Raw genomic sequence first — 20,601 nt, forward strand, 5'->3', positions numbered from 1 at the left:
CCTGACCATTAGGTCCTGTCGTGGCCGACTCTGGGGTTGCGGCGCTCATCTTGCTTTACTGGCTGAGGGAGCCGGCGTACAGCTTCCGGGTCATGTGGCCAGCATGACTAAGCTGCTTCTGGCGAACCAGAGCAGCGCACGGAAACACCGTTTACCTTCCCACCAGAGCAGTACACCTATTTATCTACTTGCACTTTGACGTGCTTTCGAACTGCTAGGTTGGCAGGAGCAGGGACCGAGCAACGGGAGCTCATGCCGTCATGGGGATTCAAACCGCCGACCTTCTGATCGGCAAGTCCTAGGCTCTGTGGTTTAACCCACAGCGCCACCTGCATCAGCTCTTCTTAGGTAGAGAATATAATAACATGGGAAGGGCCTTCTGGATCAGACCAATGACCCATCTCATCTAGCATTCTGTTCTCACAGTGGCTGATCAGGTGTCTGTGGGAAACCAGCAAGCAGGATTCGAGCATCAGAGCTTTTCTGTGGTTTCCAGCAACGGGCAGAGTTGCACCAGGTTAGGGAAAGATGGTGGTGGACCAGTCTTTGAGTTAACGTGTTATTAGGCTGCATACGCACTGTGTGTTTAAAGCACATTCCCACTTTCCAAAAATACTGGGAATTGTAGTTGGTTAAGGGTTTAACTCCTCCACCTGAGCTGCACTCCATTGTCTCTCGAGACAGACAGATGCTAACTACCAATTCCAGGTTATAAAATTCTTGATGAGGATTTAAGGTGCTATTAATCAGCGCTATTTTTCTAGAAAAAGAGGTGCCGGAACTCACAATTGAACACCTCCATTGTTCTCTTAGAATGGCAATGGTGCCTTCTTGAGAGGTGCTGGACCTGAGTTCCAGTGAGTTCCAGTTGAAAAAAAGCCATGGCCAAAGCCATTAAGGTATGTAAACTCTCATTTCAATGCAGGAGTGTTTCTGATTTCAACCATATATGTATGTGTGTGTTTTGTTGTTTGTTTGGGGGGGTGTGTGTGCATATATACTCCTGAGCAATAACTAACAAGCCATAAATGCCCAAATAAAAAAACACACACACCAGAATATTTATTTTATCTCCAGTGTTGGGAACAATAATTGGATGAAATCCAATGAAATGTATGTCATGTTTTTGTCATTGATAAATTGCTTTTTGTCTTTTGCTGGTTTATTGTCACAATTAGAGAGGGAGAGAGAGAGAGATATGCATGCAAAGGCACAAACTGCCAGCCTCTGCATAGAAAGTCTGCCATCGCTACAGGCAGAGCAAGTGCTCCACCATCAGTTCAAATGGCCTTACTGGTAGCAAGCCTCATGCCTGCTGATCAGAACTGCTTAGCACAGGATTCTATGGAACGATGGTACCCTCTAATGGCCCAGTGGCCAACTGCACCTATTTACGCATCATGCTTCCTCTTAAAGAACAGGAGGAAAATGCTGACTGAACAGATGGGGTTTAGCAACGTGTGCCTGTAAGCTGGTATTTCTCGTGGCAAGCACAATCTCCTAAAATTAAATTGATATTTATCAAATGTTCCCTTTTGCAGCGGGATGCACTTTTCCATTTTCTTCTGAGAAGTTTACCAAAAAAAGAAAGAAAGAATAAAAATCGACAGCCGCCTTGCCGTTAGACTGCTATCCAATTTCCAGAACCTTTCTCATTAGGACTTCTCTCTTGATTTTGTTGAATGAATATTCATCTCCAAGCCACGCCGCTCTGAGGGAAAGATCTGACAAATTCAAAGAAGTGAATGTGAGATTAGATCAAAGTTGAAAGTGGAGCAGGGAACTATACAATGGCCCTCCGTTACAGTTGAAAAACAAAAATTCTAGGCCAGCGTCCTTATTTGCAATTTTTATTTAATGATGAGGGTTTTCTTTCCTTTTCCTTTTTTTTTTTTTTTTTTTTTTTTTGCTATCTCATCTCTATGCTTAGTTAACCTACATTAAAAATCTAGGGTAAAATAAACTCTCTGATTTAAATCTCTGAAAGGAAAGAAATTTCAAAGGCCAGAACTAGATTCTTATCTCAGTTTGTTTTGGGCAGGTGCTGTAGAACATAAAACAAGTGTTTTCCAAAGAGGATTGAATCCATGGTGATCATAGCTGTCAACCTTCTCCTTTTCTTGCGAGGAATCCTATTCGGAATAAGGGAATTTCCCTTAAAAAATGGGAAACATTGACAGCTATGATGGTGATGCCTTCCTTTTCTTCCTATGCCATGCCTGAAGAGTTGTTCCCAGTAACTCCAGATATCTGCCACCTTATTGACATAGCTTGCCCAAGAAAAGTATGGATGCCAAAGCCATAATCCTGTCAAGATTATAGTTCAGTGGGTAGAGCATGAAATTCTTAATTTCAGGGTTGAGGGTTTGAGCCCCATGTTGGGCAAAAGATTCCTGCATTGCAGGGGGTTGGACTATATGACTCTCCCAGTCCCTTCCAACTCTACAATTCTATCACAGTGGTACCTTGGGTTACATACGCTTCAGGTTACAGACTCCGCTAACCCAGAAATAGTACCTCGGGTTAAGAACTTTGCTTCAGGATGAGAACAGAAATCGTGCTCCGGCAGTGCAGCAGCAGTGGGAGGCCCCATTAGCTAAAGTGGTGCTTCAGGTTAAGAACAGTTTCAGGTTAAGAACGGACCTCCAGAACGAATTAAGTACTTAACCCGAGGTACCACTGTATTCTAAAACATGCATTCATAGCCTATGCTTGCATAGCCTGAAATCTGACACAGGCATGGTACGTTCACATATCAGCTGGAATCCAGCTCAGTTAGATGAGCTTAATCAATGGATATTAAGGGGTTCAAGCCTGCCCAACTCTGGGCTAGACTATAATAGTTAGATGGATAATCTAATCAGTCATTAGAGCATGGGACTCTTAATCTCAGGGTTGCAGGTTCGAGCCCCATGTTGGGTGAAAGATTCCTGCATTGCAGGGGGTTGGACTAGATGACCCCCTGTGTCCTCTTCCAACTTTACAATTCTATGATTCTATGAAATTGGAGCTATCACTTGCTTGCATCTATGTGCAAGTGAAACTGCCCTATCACCTTGGGCCACATCAAGAGATTGTGTCACAATGGAATGGAGAAGGAAGGATAGCTGGGATACTTAAACTGACTGTTACTCATCATTTTAACTGTAGCTGTCATCCTACCTAGGTGAGCTTTACCTGAATGCTATGGAATTGGGCCACAAACTGTGCTTGCTTTGTGGTTTTTCATTCACAGTTGTACCTGACCTAGTTCCTGGATCCTATAAAGTTCCTGACGTTACCTTTAACGCATCACTTTCTTTATAAATGCATTATTTCTTCATTGTCCTATTCTCCGGGTAAGGTGTCTTACAGTTGTCTTTACAGTTTGGCATATGAAATCAACTCAGCACCTTAAAAGAAATGTCAGTATATAAATCTGCCTCTTTCCCTCGTTTTAGTTCCAGTTTGCATAGTTCCAGTTTATATTAAGAATGTGAACTGTGTATATTAGTGAGGTGCTTCTTAATATCCTCCCTGCCAACGTCTTCTGTATGTGTAACACAAACTTGCTGTTTAGAAAGTGGTTCGCTTTCTTATATGGGCTGCTGCATAATATGCTCATCCATACAGAAGACTATGCAGTTTTATTGCATTATATTTTTTTAGGAGCTCAATAGAGAATTTAGCAGGCTATAGGTAGGCACGCTCTCTCATGGCATTAACCTGGCAAAATTCATTGGTTTTCCTTCTGAATCTGTGAGCAGCAGAAGGCACCAAAGCAAAGCCCATTTACTCCCAAGAGAAAATTGGTATGGCCTGGATCCTGTGGCTAGTGCAGAAAGGATAATATTCATCAGTCAACTCTCCTTGGAGCGAACGGACAGGCTGTCAAAGAGAGATGACCTTGGCTGTCTTATTATGAGGAAGTGGCCGTAGTGTGTCAACTGTGGAAAAAGTAACAATTTCCAGAGGACTAGCCATGTTAGTCCTGTGACACTTTAAAGAGCAACAAATTACAGGGTGTTTTTAATACTCCTGCTAGTAGTAATAATTCATATCATTGTCGTTCACGTTTTCATTGATTATAGAGGCATTATTGGCAAATATACAGTGGAGGCCTCCTGTACTTTTAAACAATTGTATAGAATTGGGGTTTTCTTTTAGGAGGTGGAATTTGTCGTGTAGGAGCTGACAAAGAAATCAGCTGCAGAAATCCCCCTTCCCCACTCCTGCAGTGAAACGCTACATGTTTCTGCAGATGCCCCATTGAGTTCGACAGAACTTGCTTTCAAGTAACTGTGCATAAGGCTGCCAAATAGGAGATCTGGCTTTTGTGTGTGTGTGTGCTTCCAGGCATCCTTCCACAATACAGTGGTACCTCAGGTTAAGAACTTAATTTGTTCTGGAGGTCTGTTCTTAACCTGAAACTGTTCTTAACCTTAAGCACCACTTTAGCTAATGGGACCTCCAGCTGCTGCTGCCGCGCCACGATTTCTGTTCTCATCCTGAAGCAAAATTCTTAACCCGAGGTACTATTTATGGGTTAGCGGAGTCTGTAACCTGAAGCGTCTGTAACCTGAAGCATCTGTAACCTGAGGTACCACTGTACAGCGTATCCCTATGCATGTTTACTTAAAGGTAATTCCCCCTGTGCTCCGTGGGGCTTGCTCCTTATTAAGTGAAACATTGGGAGTGAAACATTAACACCCCTATGAGGCTTGCATCATCATCATCATCATCATCAATTAATTAATTAATTAAATTTGTATACAGCCCTATACCTGCAGGTCTCAGGGCGGTTCGCAACATAAAATCACAATATAAAAACACAAAATGCATAATAAATATAAAAATGAGACTATCAGAAAGCTTTGCATGCCGTCCACACTGTCAACCTAAGCTAGGCTTTCCAGGATTTCAGGAAGACACATTATCTCCTGGTGCTGTGAGGTTGCTAAGCGTTTGAAATGTACACCATCAGACAAGAGGCTACTTTTGACATAGGATATGATTCCCAGTGCTTGGAGACTTTTGTCAAACAAGCAGCTCCCTCCACAAAAGCAAGAACAGATTTCTGAAAGGCCTTTACTATCTCAGCCTCAAAATATTTGGCCCACTTCCCATGTTCCGTTAACAGCTCTCCACGTGGAAGGTCTTCCCAAGAAGCAACCTTATATCGAGTCAGACCATTGGTTCATCAAGCTGACTATTGTCCACACGGATTGGCTGTGGCTCTTCAGAGTTTCCGACAGGGCAATTTCCTATCGCTAGGAGGTGAGGCCAGTAATTGAAGTGGAGAACTTCTACCAGTAGAGTCAGTGTGGTGTAGTGGTTAGAGCGTTGGATCTGGAAGACTAGGGTTCAAGTCCCCATTCAGCCATGAAGCTCACCAGGTGACTGGGCCAGTCACCATCTCTCTGCCCAACCTACCTCACAGGTTTGTTCTGAGTTAAAATGGGAAGGGAGAACCATATATGCCACCTTGAGCTCTTTAGAAGAAAGGTGGGATAGATCATCATCATCATCATGTGCTATTTTCCTAGAAAAAGAGGTGCCAAAACTCACCATGAATGCCTCCCTTGTTCTCTTAGAATGGCAATGGCGCCCACCTGAGAGATGCTGGAACTGAGTTCCGGTGAGTTCCAGCTAAACAAAAGCCCTGATTCTTCTTCTTCTTTAAGCATCTGCTCAACCACTGAGCTACAGCACTTCCCCAGTATGGATGAGCTTTTCCTGCCTTCTTCCATCACTAGGAACAATGGAGGCTGCCTCATACCGAATTATACCATTAGGGCAAACAGTCTAAGTCCAACCTGGAGATGTCAGGGCTTGAACCTGGGACCTTCTCCATGCAAAGCAGATGCTGTGACATGGCGCTATGGTCCTGGCCACTAGCACAGAGGCCTTCTACACAATGAGATCAGTTCATAGCTTACATATCTGGAGAGAGAGTGCAACATGGAAAGTGCTAAAGAACATACGAAGAAGCCCCAGAGATCCAACAAGGTAGCCAAATCTGGGGAGCATTCAGCATTCGCTGTGGCAGGAGCTCCATTTGAAGGACCTCTGGATACTGTAGGTCAGGTCTAGGGATGCAGTGAAGGAACCAGGTACCAGCAGAGGACCAGAAGGGAGGAAGCAACAAGGGATGGAAGAGTTGACAAGAGCCAAAAGCAGCAGTGATGGGGAGGAGAAGCAGCTAGAAAGTGTTGTGTTAGGACTGCTGAGAGAGGAAACAGAAGCGAGGACTGTGGGGACACTGGGAAATGCAAAACCAGGCTAGCTTGTATTCTAATTCCACATGTGTGAAGGTTGAAGGCAGGTTGTGGTTGAAGCAAGGGAATATGCTCTGTACACGTACAGAGGAACTCCTTTTGCTGCTGCTGCTGCTGCTGCTGCTGTTGTTGTTTTACAAAGTCCAAAGGCCGCAGCAACAGGGCCAGGCATTTCTCTCCACTGTGCTGAAGCCAGGCCATACAGCTGCAAGGATGAAGCCCAGAGGAGGGCAAGGGCAACCTCGACAAAGCTATTGCTTTGTGTATCATGCAGCTGAACTGCAAAATGTGATGCTCAATACCGGACACAGACTTTTGCATTCTGAGAATCTCAACTGTATTCTTGTCAAAAACAACCATCTGGCTCAATTAACTGCAAAACAACAACAACAACAACAACAACATAATTCCAAACTGGGAAACATGAACCTAATGTAATGTGGAATCTCAGAAACACAATTTGTGTGTGTGTTTACTCGTGTGCATGCATTCAGGGAACAGAGCTCAGTCTCTGCAATATCTTTCTGCTCCTTCTCACAGTTGGCAGAAACAGTGAAAACATTGCAACCTAAGGAAAAAACAAGCGCAAATTTGCTTAGATCTAGATGTGTACTGGTGTGCTCTGGTCCATGGGGTCATGAAGAGTCGGACACAACTAAATGACTAAACAACAACAGATGTGCACAAATCCAGACGTTTGTGAGAGATAATTCTGATTTCTTTTTCAGAAAGTGCAGGTGTAATTTATAGCCTAAGCCTATCAATGTTTACCCATGAACATGCTCACTAGGTTGAATGAGACTTGGTTAAGTGTGGTTGGGCTCACATCTTTAGGATTAAGACCCCTTGTAATGAAGCATGATGTGGTTTCTACCTGTGTTATTGGACATACAAAGTTTGAGTTCCCTTGGTGAAATTACTTCCTGCATTGTGTGGCATTGTCTCCTTCTTTCAGCCTTCATCATGTCCCTTCCTCATGATGGTGTCCAGATATCTGCTTCTGTAAAATGCTTGCAGGGGAGGAATTACATAAAGAAGTTGTAGGAAGAATGGTGTGTAAAACGCAGGAACTCACCCAAGGCAACTTGATGGTAGCAACAACTTTAATGTATTTTTAATCTTTGTTGGAAGCCGCCCAGAGTGGCTGGGGAAACCCAGTCAGATGGGCGGGGTACAAAAATAAATTATTATTATTATTATTATTATTATTGGGTGGGGTGAGGTGGTGAGAATCAGCTGTCTGACCTACAGCTCAATCCACTGAAGCGAAGGACATTCTCACCTCTTACAGGGTTTCAGAAAACACCATCCTTTTGCTATTAGTAAATATTAGGTTGGCTCCCAACTTAATCCTGCTTAGAGGAGGCTCGTTGAAATGAATGGTTCTTACGTTAGCCATGACTGACACAAAACCCATTGATTTCAGTGGGCCTACTCTAAGCATGACTAAGTATGGATCTAAACCAGTATCTGTTTAAATCACCTTTATCGTCTTGTGTTTGCATCTCAAGGTTGTTCCACCCATTGCATTGCTCGCATGTATACAATATTTATGTTCACATGTAAACATATGTATTATATAGACCCCGTTGCCAAGAAACCTCGATTAACTATGGTGGAATTGCATGTGCATTTGGAGCCTCATCCTAGTCAAGTTTACTCGGAAGTAAATTGAGCAAGGTTGCCATCCTAGCAGCGGCAACACATATCTACCACTACAAAATACAACAAATATGTCATCAGTTTTAAGCAAACTCTTTTTAGAACAAAAAAGGGCAAATCATTTTGCGCACTGAAAATGCCCTCTCTCTCTCTCTCTCTCTCTCTCTCGTGTGTGTGTGTGTGTGTGTGTGTGTGCACATGGACAAAATGAAAGATCTCTCCCTCTCTACGCTGCATTCAAGTTTCCCCAAACTGAAAAACCCCAGTTCAGCACGCAAGAAGCCATCCCTTGCCTTCGGAATCCCCTTCCTTCGAAACAGCACAATTTAGGAAGCGCTTGCCTTAGCAGTCTCCAGTTCTCCTGTGTAAGGAAAGGGACTCGGTGATTAATCTGGGCTATTTCTGCCATGCGTGCAGCGGCCTCTGCTGGCGCGCGTCTGCTTGGCAGCCGTTCGACTACAAGCGGAGCGAGAAGCCATGTGGATTTTACGAGGGGAAGACTAGGGGTGACGGAGAGGACCAGGGGAGATCGAGGGGGAGCAAAGAGATACCCCCCAGCCGGCCAAGCAGTCTTGGAAACGGGGGTTGTAACTTGGATCTTTACCTTTGACTCCCCTCTAGACTCCCCCCGCCGCTATCACCACCACCACCACGCTTTTTTGGCGCCGAGGTGGAAGATGCTCTGTTAAGAGAGAAGCCTGGATCACCGCGGCAACCCCAGCTCAAAAGCAGAGCAGCAAGGGAGGCGAAATCCAATCGGGGGACCAGCGCTGGTAAGCTTTTCTTGGCTGCGCGGCGAACTCGCGGTTGGGTGAGCGCATCTCCACGGAGCAGGCGAGATCCGCAGGAGAGCGGGGATGGTGGGCGAGGAGAACCGAGGGAAGGGAGCAAGGGAGGGTGGATCTCCTCGGGGGAGGCGACCCCCCAGTTCCTCAAGCCCGCCAGCAGGTCGGGAACGGAGGCAAACTTTGCTGGCTGGCCTGGCTGCTCTGGTGCAGCTGCGCTCCATCCGTCCGCTTGGATCGCTCAGCGGACGCCGGCTGAAGGTGGGGGGTCGGGACGGGGAGGGTTTCCCCCGCCTCTGTCCCGGCTGGCCAGAGCGATGGAGCCGGAGGGAGAGCCGCACTTGTGCTCTTTCGCCGGAGTTTGCGGGAGTTGGAGAGCGCGGCGAGGCGCGAGAGGAGAACCGGGCGCTCCATCGGCTTCATTGCAGCAGCAGCGGCAGAAGCAGTAGCAGCAGCGGCAGCAGCGGGAGCAGCAACAAGGGCTGCAAGGCACCCCGTCCTGCGTGGATCCGGCCACGGGTACACAGCCATTTCCTTGGGTCAGAAGATGGTTGGTGGGGTGCATGCACACTTGGCAGGGAGATCTAGGCAGAGAGGGATCCAGAGATCTGGGGTGGGGATGGTGGTGGCCGTGATGGTGGTGGGGGGAAAGTGGGGTGGGGCTGTTTGCGCGGGTCTGCGTGTGAATCCCCGGGCAAGAGATCAGTGGCAGAGAGGCTTTGCTGAGAGGTAAGGGGGACTGCTGCGGCTCTGCAGTGCCCTCTTTCTCTGGCCAAGCGAGGGAGGTGAAGCGGGAGAGACATCCGCTGGTCCAGATCTGGACCAGTTCGAAGGAGGAGGCAAGGAACCCTCTTTTCCACCAGGAGGAATCAAAAAAATAAAATAAAAAATCATCTGCACTTAGGGCCAGGTCGTATCTCCACTCCTGGTATCTTTCGCTGGTCACCTGAATTCTTCTTAGGGCTCGGTGGTCGCCACAGCACTTTGAAAAACGGAGGAGAACCTCCCTTCGCTGCTTCCATTGCATGGCTCGGTGGAGTGCAGGGTTATTTTAGTCTCAGGTGCGGGGGGTGGGGAGGAAAGGAGCCCAGAGTTGAAAGGCTGCTTTGTTTTGTCACCTCTGCATCCCGATCAGACAGATCAGGAAGAGGAGGGAGAGATGCTTCCCTCGCATACAGTCATAAGGAGATTTTTTAATATTTGGGGGGACGGGGAGACAGGCAGGTATGCAGGCAGGCAAATAAAGGAATACCAGTCAATCCTGCAAGCAGGTATTTTGTTGCCATGCCAGCCCCCCTCCCCATTTCCCCAACTCCTTAGTGTGTCGTTAAGGGGCTTTCAAAGCAAATGAGGCCTTTGCTTTCTATATACCGTTCTTTATGTGTGTACTCTGACTTCCAGGATGTATCAGCTAGCTTCTTGCGGTTAAGAAAATAGCCAGGTGAGACAAAGGGCATCTGAGCAAAGTGTGTCTGTGTGTAGACATGCACACACACACACTAGCATATCATAATAATTAAAAAGAGGAAAGGTTAAGTGCCTATTTTGTAGTTTTCACACATTTGTTTTGCCATGGATGTTCCATTGTGAGCAGGGCAAGTACTTCCTTGCCTGATTTGCGACTCGTGGATCAGATCTATCGCTATATCAATACATCTATGGAAAGGCACTTAATTATAGGAACTGGTTGCAACCTCAAAAGATCCCGAATACGCTGGGGTCCTCATTATCCAACCAGCTCAGGGTAACTGAATACACTTGGACATCCTTCATGTAGAGAGAGATGCTCGCACAACCTTATGTAAATTCCACTTCTCAACGAATTTGGGGTCTTTGAGGAATGTTCTGAATATCTCCCCAATGGGTTAGACAAATGATGTGCAGTGTATTGCTTGATATCTGACCTAGTTACTGGCTTTAAGTTAACACTTATGTGCATTTCTGCCTCTCTTGTCCTCTGCAGTTTCAGAACAAAGGTGGCGAAAGGTATACCCCTGCAAAATCAGCTGCTTCTGTTAATAATTTCACTGGGAATGGACAATGGGATGTTCTCTGGTTTTATCATGATCAAAAACTGCTTTCTGCTCAGCATTTCTATGAGTTTAGCCAGTCATTTTGGGTAAGTTACCATATGTAATATGATGATGATGATTATTATTATTATTTAAATGAATGGAAACCATTAGTTCTAAGGAGTTAAGAGAAAGCATCCTAATGCATACTTGATGCCAAGAAATGGATGTGGTACAATGACAGAATGCTGGATTTGGAGTGATCAGGATTGTGGTTTTGCCAGCCTCAATTCCCCCATCTGTAAAATAGCAACAATATGGACCTAATACATAAGGATATTTCTGAGCTCATGTAAAATACCAGACACACAACATGCAGTGTGTTTTACTGTCGCCATCGTCGTTATTTCTTCTTCAATATATGTGGTTGTAAGGGACAGGGATGTGAGCCAGTCAGTTCACTGTGTGCCTGAAAACACGATAAAGCAAGCAAAATAATTGCATGAGTAACTTGCTCATTAGCTTTCCCTGTTACTGCTTGTACCCTCCAGAAAGGGGAATTAAAGCATTAGTGAAATGCACATGCTCCATGTGTATTGAAAACTTGTGCATCACACCGAAAGGCAGCAAGGCAGATGCACAAGTCCCTTCTTCTTGCATTGGCTTGAAGGGGGCGTCACTTACACACCTGCTTTCTGTCCCTTCTGGAAATGGGCAAAGCAACCTTCAGTTCCCCAGGCTATTGACCCATTATATCATGCATAAGCACATTGTTTTAACTCTTCTGAGCATGTTCCATGGCCTGAGTTTACTGCTACAGTGATCGCATTAGGAACAGGGATGTGGCAAGTAGACAATATGGGAGGCGGAAGCTCAGAAATGTCAGCCTTCCTTCTACTCAAATGGATCTCCCTTTCTGGACTTTGGTCTAGTCTTCCTACACGCAGGGTGAGACTCAAATGCCCTGAGCCCTCCTCCTTCCTCTGTTCCCTTCCCTTCCTACAAAAGATGGTGAATCAGAGAGCAAGTCTCCTTGTCACTGGCAAATGACACTCTCAGTGCATCATTTCCCATTGGGTTATGGGGCTTGTCTGCAAGACCCCTTGATCTCTGGTTTCACAACCTCTGCCAGAGAACACCTTCTCCACTTCCCCTTGGGGTTGGTGGCTGATGGAAAGAGTAAGATGCTTGGGAGAAGAAGGTTATGCAACCATCAAGGGCAGCCCCAGACATCCCCCCCCCCCTGAGCAGCAGCAAATGGCACTTTTCCAAGTCAAGGTCCACAGTACTCCTGGACAGGGCTTTTTTCCAGCCAAACTCAATTCCAGCACCTCTCAGATGGGTGCCATTGCCATTATAAGAGAACAAAGTTCATGGTGAGCTCCAGCACCTCTTTTCCTAGAAAAATAGCACTGCTCCTGGACATATGCAGAATTCGCTTTAAAGGAATGTTTCCTTTCAGATCAGTAAATGCAGCAAACAGCTAGTGCAACTCTGCTGCCTGCCCTTCCCTGCAGGTACAGAAGTCTGCCTCCTCTGGGGGCAGGGATAAGTATTTTTTTCATAAGTTGCAATATATCCTGTTTATGAACAATTCCACCCCTCCCCCATAATTTTGCTGTCTTTATCCATAGAGGATTACTAGTGTAGCCTTATCCTCTTCATGCTTTTATTATTTTTGGTGGGGTTGGCAGGGGAGAGAGAGAATGAAGATTAATTATTTGTGTAGGTGGGGGGGGGGGAATGCTGCTACTGCCCCCTCCCCCCCCCCCCCAGCAATTGCTGCCTGCAGTGGACACTTTCCTCTGCCTAATACTGAGGGCTGGCCCTGTTCAGGGTGAAAAAGAGAGAAACCCAAGCTTCAGGATTGTTTGATTCATATAGCCAAGCAGCCGATCTGATTTATGAGCTGAGCAGCTGGGGTCTTGCCCTCTCCTCCATAAGAAGAGCCAGGCTTGTGTTCCAGCACTTCAGCGCTCTGGGATCACAAAAGTCAGCATCGCTGTAAATCAACAGAAAGGGAGTGTGCCCATAGGTTGCAAGCTCCTGGTTAGCTGAAGGAAGTGGGAATACTGTTAGGGCAATGGCTTGCTTTCTACCTATATTTGTTTAACTCTTTCCTGTGTACTTCTGGAAATATGAATTCGCTAGGGTGGCCTTAGGCAAGCCACTCTCTGCCAGACTCAGGGCCAAACTAGCAATGGGGGGTTGTTTTCTTAGGCAGTGAAGAGACCTGATCTCCATTCAGTTCTTGGTGGAAGAGCGAAAGCTGTCTTCATCACTGGAATCAGACTCCTCTCCCTCGATGATTAGTTAAGGAAAAGCAAAGTACACAGCTGCCTGCTACATACTGAATGCACATCTATATTGACCCCCCACTTCTCTGTTTGAAATATTGAAATACACTGGCCCACCCTATAAAATGGTTGCAAAGATCAGAAAGAAAGAAAAACCACTCAAAAGTGCAATATAAATGCTGAACAATTACTACTGAATGAATCTGAAAGTTGCATTTGAGAAATTGGGTGGGTAGAGGGGGAAAATCAAATCAACACTTTTGGTGAACCCATTGGGGGAATGCTTTAGTAATGTGCTATACAGGCGAGCATTGAGGTTAAATCCAGAGTTGCTACATTCTTACTTGATTATTGTAGGGAAAGGAGAAAACTCTTGTGTTCTTGCAATTATCAATGCAACCCCGGTGGATTTCAGTGGAACGATTTTAACCAGAAATGTACCGATATTTTTTTGGGGGGGGGTTGTTTTTTTTTGTTTGTTTTTTAATGCACCCTTGTCCTTTCCTCAGAGCTTTGTAGAAACCTTATTTTACAAAAAACAATGTAATATAGGTTAGTCAAGTTTCATGTTTTAGATAGCAAACCAAGCCAGATGTTGCAAATGCTTGGACCTCAGGACCTTGTCTTGAACAAGAACAACAAAAAGTTTTCCTTGTATTTGATTGTCTCCTCAGATTTTTGTTTGATGAAGTCACAAAAGAAATGGACAACCAAAGTAGACAAAACAAGCCAATTGCCCAGAATACAGTAGAAACTCATAGTGGGGTATATCCCAGTTGGGAGGGGTTGGGATGAGTTATGCTGGATTACTGGCTTCACAGGAAAGTGACATATTGTTCTGGTTGCCTGGGCAGTTGGGACACTGATCTCTGCTTACTTGGTAGTTTAAGAAGCAGGGTGGTGAAGAATAAGGGTTGTTGGAGCAGAAATGTGAAAGGAAGATAGGAGGTGTCCAAGGAAGCCCTCTCCAATAGCTTCCAAGATCACAGCAGACAAGAGTGAAAGGGAAAATGAGTGAGGGTGAAGCCAACCTCTAGCACTCTTGCTTGGGGCTGTTTGTATTGATACAACATTAATAAAAAGGACATAAATTTGTGCATAAAGTTTAAAAGCATGTGATTCCTATAGTTTAAAGAGAAATGCACATTGCCATTGTGAGGATGACTCACAAGGTGACCTGGGTGCTGTCCAGGTGCTGATTGTGGATGGGCAATTTCAAGGTCCTTCTTCTCCCAGCTTATGGTTCTTGGACCCAGACAGGGCTTTCAAAAACACGATGCCTTCAAATAGAGGTTTGTCCTCTGACAGCTCTTTAAAAGGAGACTGTCCTCTGTAAAGTATGGTGCATGAACACCCTAAGGCTAGACCAGTTAAGCTTATCTGCCCAGGACATTCATGTAGTTGTAGTTCTGTGTGGAAGGTTAGGGATATCTAGCAAGGGCTTCCATCTTAGCAGCTTCATTACAGTCTTGCAAGCAGGACCTAAGAGCAACAACCCCTTCTCCTCTGGTGATGCCCTGTCTGGCGGTCAGTCATACTGCCTCCAGCTGGGGAGGTAGAACATAGCAGTGCAATTCCCAGGACTCCTGGTAGGAAGTCAGGCCAGACAAAACAGGCCTAAAACTGATTTGTGTGTGTCACATGAGTTGTAAATCGGCCCTCTGTCTTTGCTTTTATATAAGGTTCCAGAGATGTGAGGACACAGGTTCTGCTGCTTTGCAGTTCATGCATCTGTCAGTATTTGCGTTGTTTAGCTTCATTATTATATTGAACAGAGTATTGAGCAAATGATTGCTAGGGGCTTATTTAGCCAAGAGGGCTGGGGGGGGGAAAGGAAGGGAGGTTTGCCTGAAGTTTCCAATTCTTAAAAAAGAACAGCAGCAGAAAGTAGAGGGAATAATAGTTGTTTACCTTGGCCACTGGACTTTGGACAAGGCACATTTAGTGCTAAAGTGCTGGACTGCAAATATAATTAGATATTAAGAAATAAAGTTGGTAGTGCCCTGTCTGTGGACGTGCCCTTACAAGTATGACAGGCACTGACGCTGTTAGCATTTCTGGGCCAAGTTAAGATTTATTTACCCAGGTATTTGAAGTTTTGTAAATTGATGAGTATTTCATCTGTTCTCTCTCTCTCTGTGTGTGTTTTTTTAATAAGATTCTTCCTTTGTTGGATGTTGCATTTTAGTATTTGTTAATTGCTATTTTATGATTTAGTAGGTGGTTTTAATGGGTGCCCATCAACATAGTATGTTGATGAAGGGAAGGTTCATGATAAAAAAATATTTTAAAAGAGAAGTAAATGAGATCTCACTAAGCCAAATAGCAGCTTTGGAGAGGGTGAAGAAGAAGAAGAAGAAGAAGAAGAAGAAGAAGAAGAAGAAGAAGAAGAAGAAGTGGAAAGGATGAATAAGAGGGATGAGAAAAAGTTAACATCTCTGCTTATTTGTTTCTCCATCCCACTTAGAATAGAAGGTCCACGTCTTGCCCATATGAGAGAAATGCAGGCTGCTGTGCATCTCTGCACTGGAGAACACATGAAAAGGTTGCTGCTGCAAGGCAGGGAAAGTGCAGAAAAGGGAAATGTGAAATCCTCACACACACCCTGCTCTGCTTATATCATGGCCATGTGCAAATCAGTGGTCACTGGTGCCTATTTGGACTGGCAGGGCAGAAGGCAGAGACCAACAGTGGTAGAGCCAAGCCAGTGACAGGCAAAGCCATGAAGGTGGAGACTAGCTGAGGCTAGACAGAGGCTGGAAGTGCAGTGCCCCATTTGCCCCAATGGACCAAGCTCCGCTGATTCAAATCCCCTTTAAAGGCACTTCAGGAATTGAATCGACTTTCTCGAGACAGGGAGCTTGCTCAAGACAGGTGCTTTTGAAGAATGAGCATCATTAGGCACTCAAGTTCTTTAGATCTGGCAAGGAACTGGGGTGGATTGGTGTGCTGCCCTCAGCAGCAAGTTTCCCAAAGAGAAGGAATGCAGCAGATCTGGAGCTTTAGAATATGCAGTGGCAAATGATTGGCTTTCTGGGGTCACCTGAGACCAGGAGCATGCTCAGTAAGGGTGCTAGACTGTCCGCCTTGAATTGCCTGTGGTTCCTGATTCTGGCTAGCAGCCAGAACACCATTACCCAGAATCCTCAGGTGATCCCAGAAAGGCTGTCCCATTTGCAAAGCTCTTGGTGGCTCATCTGCAAAGCTCCCACTTGGAGCCTCCTCCTTCAGAATAGCTCATCCTATTTTAAAGCAGGAGAGTGGACTAAATTATCTATCTGCATTCTTTCAGCTATTATGAGTCTTAAATGCAAGCCAACATTTTCTAGATGAAATTTGGCCTTGTATCTTCTTTCATTCTCTGATTCTATTAAAAAAACCAAAACCACACACAATCAGATGCAGACGCCAGAACCAGGAAAATTAGCCCTCTTGTGTGATTCAGGATAAAGCTTTCCCAATGAACGGTAACAAAATCAGGCGTTTTAGTACAAGACCAACCAGCAGGGTTAGGCAGCCTTTCTGCATTCTGCCATTTATCCTTGCAGTAAAGCAGTTCTTAAAATTGGTAAAACTCACCGAACAAATCCCTGTAACCAACTGCAGGGGTAAAGTTCCTAATTCACTGCAATGTTGGCTGTAGACTGTCCTGATGCTCAATTCTCTCAGCAATGCAGGGATGTGTGGAAAACGTGCATAATAAAGCACAGAAATTCTGTCCTCGTTTAGCTGCGGTTTTGTAACTAGCTTGTGAAATGTTTGGGGATTCCTCAGAAAGGCCCTATAGATCTTCATAAGGCTTGGTCCCATAATTTAAAGCAGCATTTTCAGCAAAGCCATTTGACACCTAGAGTTGTTGTTTGTCACAACCAGGCACTTCTGTAATTACTTTTTGTTTTACGGTGCATTTTGTAAAAGCAGTAAACTAAAATCCAATGTACTATAAGAGATTCAATATATGGCCTTCCTAGTCACTGTAGAATTCAGAGAGGCCTCTTTTATTCATAGGCTACTATGCAGCTAAAGTATTTGCCAGGCACTTGGATAGCATTTTTTGGCCAAGAAGTACAATATGAATCCTGGGGGGGAATAAACGTTTAGGAAGTAGAGCCAAAACAAAGTTTGTTGTAAATTTGCAGCATAGTGATGCTTCAAAAGGCTTTTTTTTTTTTAATGCAACATCCATCCAAAGCTGTAACAATGGAGAAAGCTCCTTCCAAAATAGTTTCAGCTTTGGTTTTAATACTGTAGCAAAACATACGCAATGTATCTTGTTATCAGGACAGAAGCTTCAAAATGCTGCTAAATATATATCTTGAAAATTCTTAATTTTGAAGAAGAGAAATGTACTAGGTGACGCACTGGCTATGCTTGAAACCCACACCTAACTATCCAAATTTAAGCAGGTGTGGTGGTTATTCTCCCCTCCCCTTTTCTGTACACCCAAAGCTGCTCTCCCCTCAAACCCATGAACCTATACTGATAAAGGTAAAGGTAAAGGGACCCCTGACCATTAGGTCCAGTTGTGACTGACTCTGGGGTTGTGGCACTCATCTCGCTTTACTGGCCAAGTACAGCTTCCGGGTCATGTGGCCAGTATGACTAAGCCGCTTCTGGCAAACCAGAACAGCGCACGGAAACACCATTTACTTTCCCACCGGAGCGGTACCTATTTATCTACTTGCACTTTGACATGCTTTCGAACTGCTAGGTTGGCAGGAGCAGGGACCAAGCAATGGGAGCTCACCCCATTGCAGGGATTCGAACCGCCGACCTTCTGATTGGCAAGTCCTAGGCTCTGTGGTTTAACCCACAGTGCCACCAGTGTCCCTAACCTATACTGATACATTTCAATAAATGTTTTAAGTGGTGAATATCCATACACACATGAAATTGGGGTGGCAACTGCACCTACATTGTTTGAGAATTGGGAAGAGGGGGGAACTCCCCCCTCCCACCATTCATCTCTGTTAGAAAAGTTCGAGGAAACCCAATAACTGTTTTCCAAAATCAGACAGCTCCAGATATGCTCCAGTAAGATACTTTGCATATTCTCTCACTCACTTCAAATATAGGAGACAGTTTTGCGAATGTATTATAATATGTCAACTCAGATCACAGACTTTCCACCCTGACATGAGTTGGACATTGTATAGATGGGGACGCTCTTAAGTTTGTGTTCTGCACTGATACGCAACAAATATTATTCTGGCATTCTGAAGAGATTGATTGTGATGAACAGCAGAAAGTCTTCAGCATGGGAGAGGCATCTGCCAGTCTTTAGCAAAGACAGTATGCTGCAACAGGCCAATACTCTGCCATTTCCCTCCATCAGGTGAGCAGCCTTCCCTAACCTGGTGCCTTCCAGCTGTTTTGGACTAGAACTCCCATAAGCCCCAGGCAGCATGAACAGTGGTCAAGCGTTATGGGAGCTGTAATCCAAACCAACTGGAAGGCACTAGCTGAGTGAGTCATTCAAAGTACTTCACATATAAGTGTTCCTCCCTCCCTCCTTACTGTACTCGTACTCTTTTTTGTCACTTTTGCAAGCTGAAGACAGAGAACAGTTGCTGATGTTAATAGGGATATATATTATATGTTATTGTGTTCTTCCTTCAAGGGGTTGAAGGAAATATACATGGTTCTCCCCTGCCATTTTATATTTACAACAACCCTGTGAGGTAGCTTAAGCTCAGAGGCAGTGACTGGCTTCATGGCTCAGGGAAGGATTTTATCGTGAGTCTCCTTGCACCGCTACTCTCCACTGACTTCCCACAGTCATTTTCTTCAGAGTTTTTAAAAAAGTGATGCTGTGCTTCGTGTGTACTGCACATTCCTCTTTGGCCCCTGATTAAGGGTTTTGTATTGTTTAAAAACCTGCAAACACTATTTGACCTGAGGCAACGGGGGCAAATGAAAGAGATGTCTGTACACCATGACAGCTAATGGTTCTCTCTGAAAGCACTTTCAGCTTTCTTTAAAATGGTTCTCTGCCTCATGCTATACCCTTTCTTTATGAAGATATTGCAAAGTATTCTCTCTGCCTCCTTGTTCATTAGATTTGCTTCTTTTCCTGGGAAATAAATTTACAAAGGGACTGAATCATAAAAACTCAGTCTCCCTGTTGTGAAGAGACACTCTCAGAGATCTCCATTTCCACGGGTGAGATCCATGCATCCCAGAGCCATCAATGATAAGCAGAATTTGTATCAGGAGCTACATTTCACTTGATGTCAAAACTAATCCATCGGTTTTAATTACAGAAATGGAAGGAGCTCATTAAGGGCAAACCTCGTTGACGTAAGATTCTTTCCCATAGAACATTCACCAGTGTGTTGTTTTTTAATATTTCAGATGAAAAGCTCTACACTCTCCCAGTAGCTAATAACTCCCAATATTTTGTTTCTGATCAAGCCACATAAATCACGCCCGCCAATAACTTTGGTGATCGCTTTCTATTTCAGTACTTCTGAAGTTGTGGAACAGAGAAGTATTAAAGGAAAGAAGGAACTAGGGCACATACTAGTCTGGTGCAGTACCTGGAGTGTTTGATTTGGATGTGGGGAAGCTAGGTTTTAATACCCAATCAGCCCTGGAGGGCTCAACCCAACCTACCTTTTTAGGGTCATAGTGCAGCAGAATGCCCCTCTGAGCTTCTTGGAGGATACAGATATAATACATATCCTTTTCTGTAGTTTCACAAATCCAACATGTCAATATGCTGCCAGCATGAGTCAGACAAAGGCAAACACAAATTCTTGCTTGACTGAATACTCTCCCATATCGGTCAGTCAGATGGGGTGCTCAAAAGCAGGATGCAAGCCCAATAGCCCTCTCCTGCAGTTGTTGCTCACCATGTTCAGAATCATAGTGCCTTTGATCACAGAGGCATTATATAGCCATCAAGACTGGGAGCCATGGTAGGTTCACTCTTCTTGTTTGGAACTATTAACAGTGGGACCAAGGATGGTGAAGTACTGAGGAAGTGCTAAGCACTGAATCCTGAAGGTTCTTAGAAAGTCATTAACCAGATCCTTGAGTTTTCAACTCTGGATGAGCCTTCCCTGCTCAGGGAGAGAGCTCTGGCATACAGTGTCGTCATAGTGCTCCCAAATTATGGAGACATCTGATTGCTTTGACAGTTTTGGAATCTGCTTTACCATATGTGCCTAATACTTTTTTGGGGAACAGTTGTAAGCCCATTTTGCTAAAGATCAAACATCCATCACTATTCCATGAGTAATCTACTCTGGATAAAATGATTCGCCTCTACCTTGGTTGATGTTTTAGTGTGGATATAGACACCCAATTGGGATGGTGACCAATGTGGTGAAGCTACCATAGTGTGACCTTTGAAGATAGTTGCCAGCTTTTGACACACCACAGATCATAACATGCCACTTGCTTGTGACACCAGAGTAACCTCCTGATTAATAACATGTCAAAACACAGCCTGTGGTGGCTTCACTACAACAGTCACCATCGCAAGTGGTTTCCCAAATTCATGTTGTTGCTTTTCAATAACATGCATGCATGCATTTCACTCCCTGTGCAAAAGGGGGTGTCATCCTTGGGGAAGCATAGCCAG

General features: G+C 44.8%; 2 protein-coding genes across 4 annotated transcripts in view; one reads left to right on the forward strand and one right to left on the reverse strand.

Moving 5' to 3' along the window:
* The window catches only part of GABRB3 (gamma-aminobutyric acid type A receptor subunit beta3), a 201,900-nt gene that overhangs the window by 131,247 nt on the left and 50,052 nt on the right, over positions 1 to 20,601 (reverse strand). The window lies entirely within an intron of this gene.
* Positions 8,249 to 20,601, forward strand: part of GABRA5 (gamma-aminobutyric acid type A receptor subunit alpha5) — a 74,036-nt gene continuing 61,683 nt past the window's right edge. The window contains exons 1-2 of one of the 3 annotated variants that reach the window (XM_083610821.1): positions 8,249 to 8,692; positions 10,668 to 10,823. In XM_083610821.1, coding sequence (XP_083466947.1) covers positions 10,738 to 10,823 — 86 coding nt within the window. In that variant the 5' untranslated portion in view covers positions 8,249 to 8,692; positions 10,668 to 10,737. Of the gene's footprint in view, positions 8,693 to 8,826; positions 9,224 to 9,953; positions 9,976 to 10,667; positions 10,824 to 20,601 lie in introns of those variants that run through there. The other 2 variants (XM_083610822.1, XM_083610823.1) reach the window with 2 other exon arrangements.

The sequence above is a fragment of the Podarcis filfolensis genome (genome assembly GCF_964270895.1).
Source record: "Podarcis filfolensis genome assembly, chromosome: 4".
In the NCBI taxonomy this organism is placed as follows: domain Eukaryota; kingdom Metazoa; phylum Chordata; class Lepidosauria; order Squamata; family Lacertidae; genus Podarcis; species Podarcis filfolensis.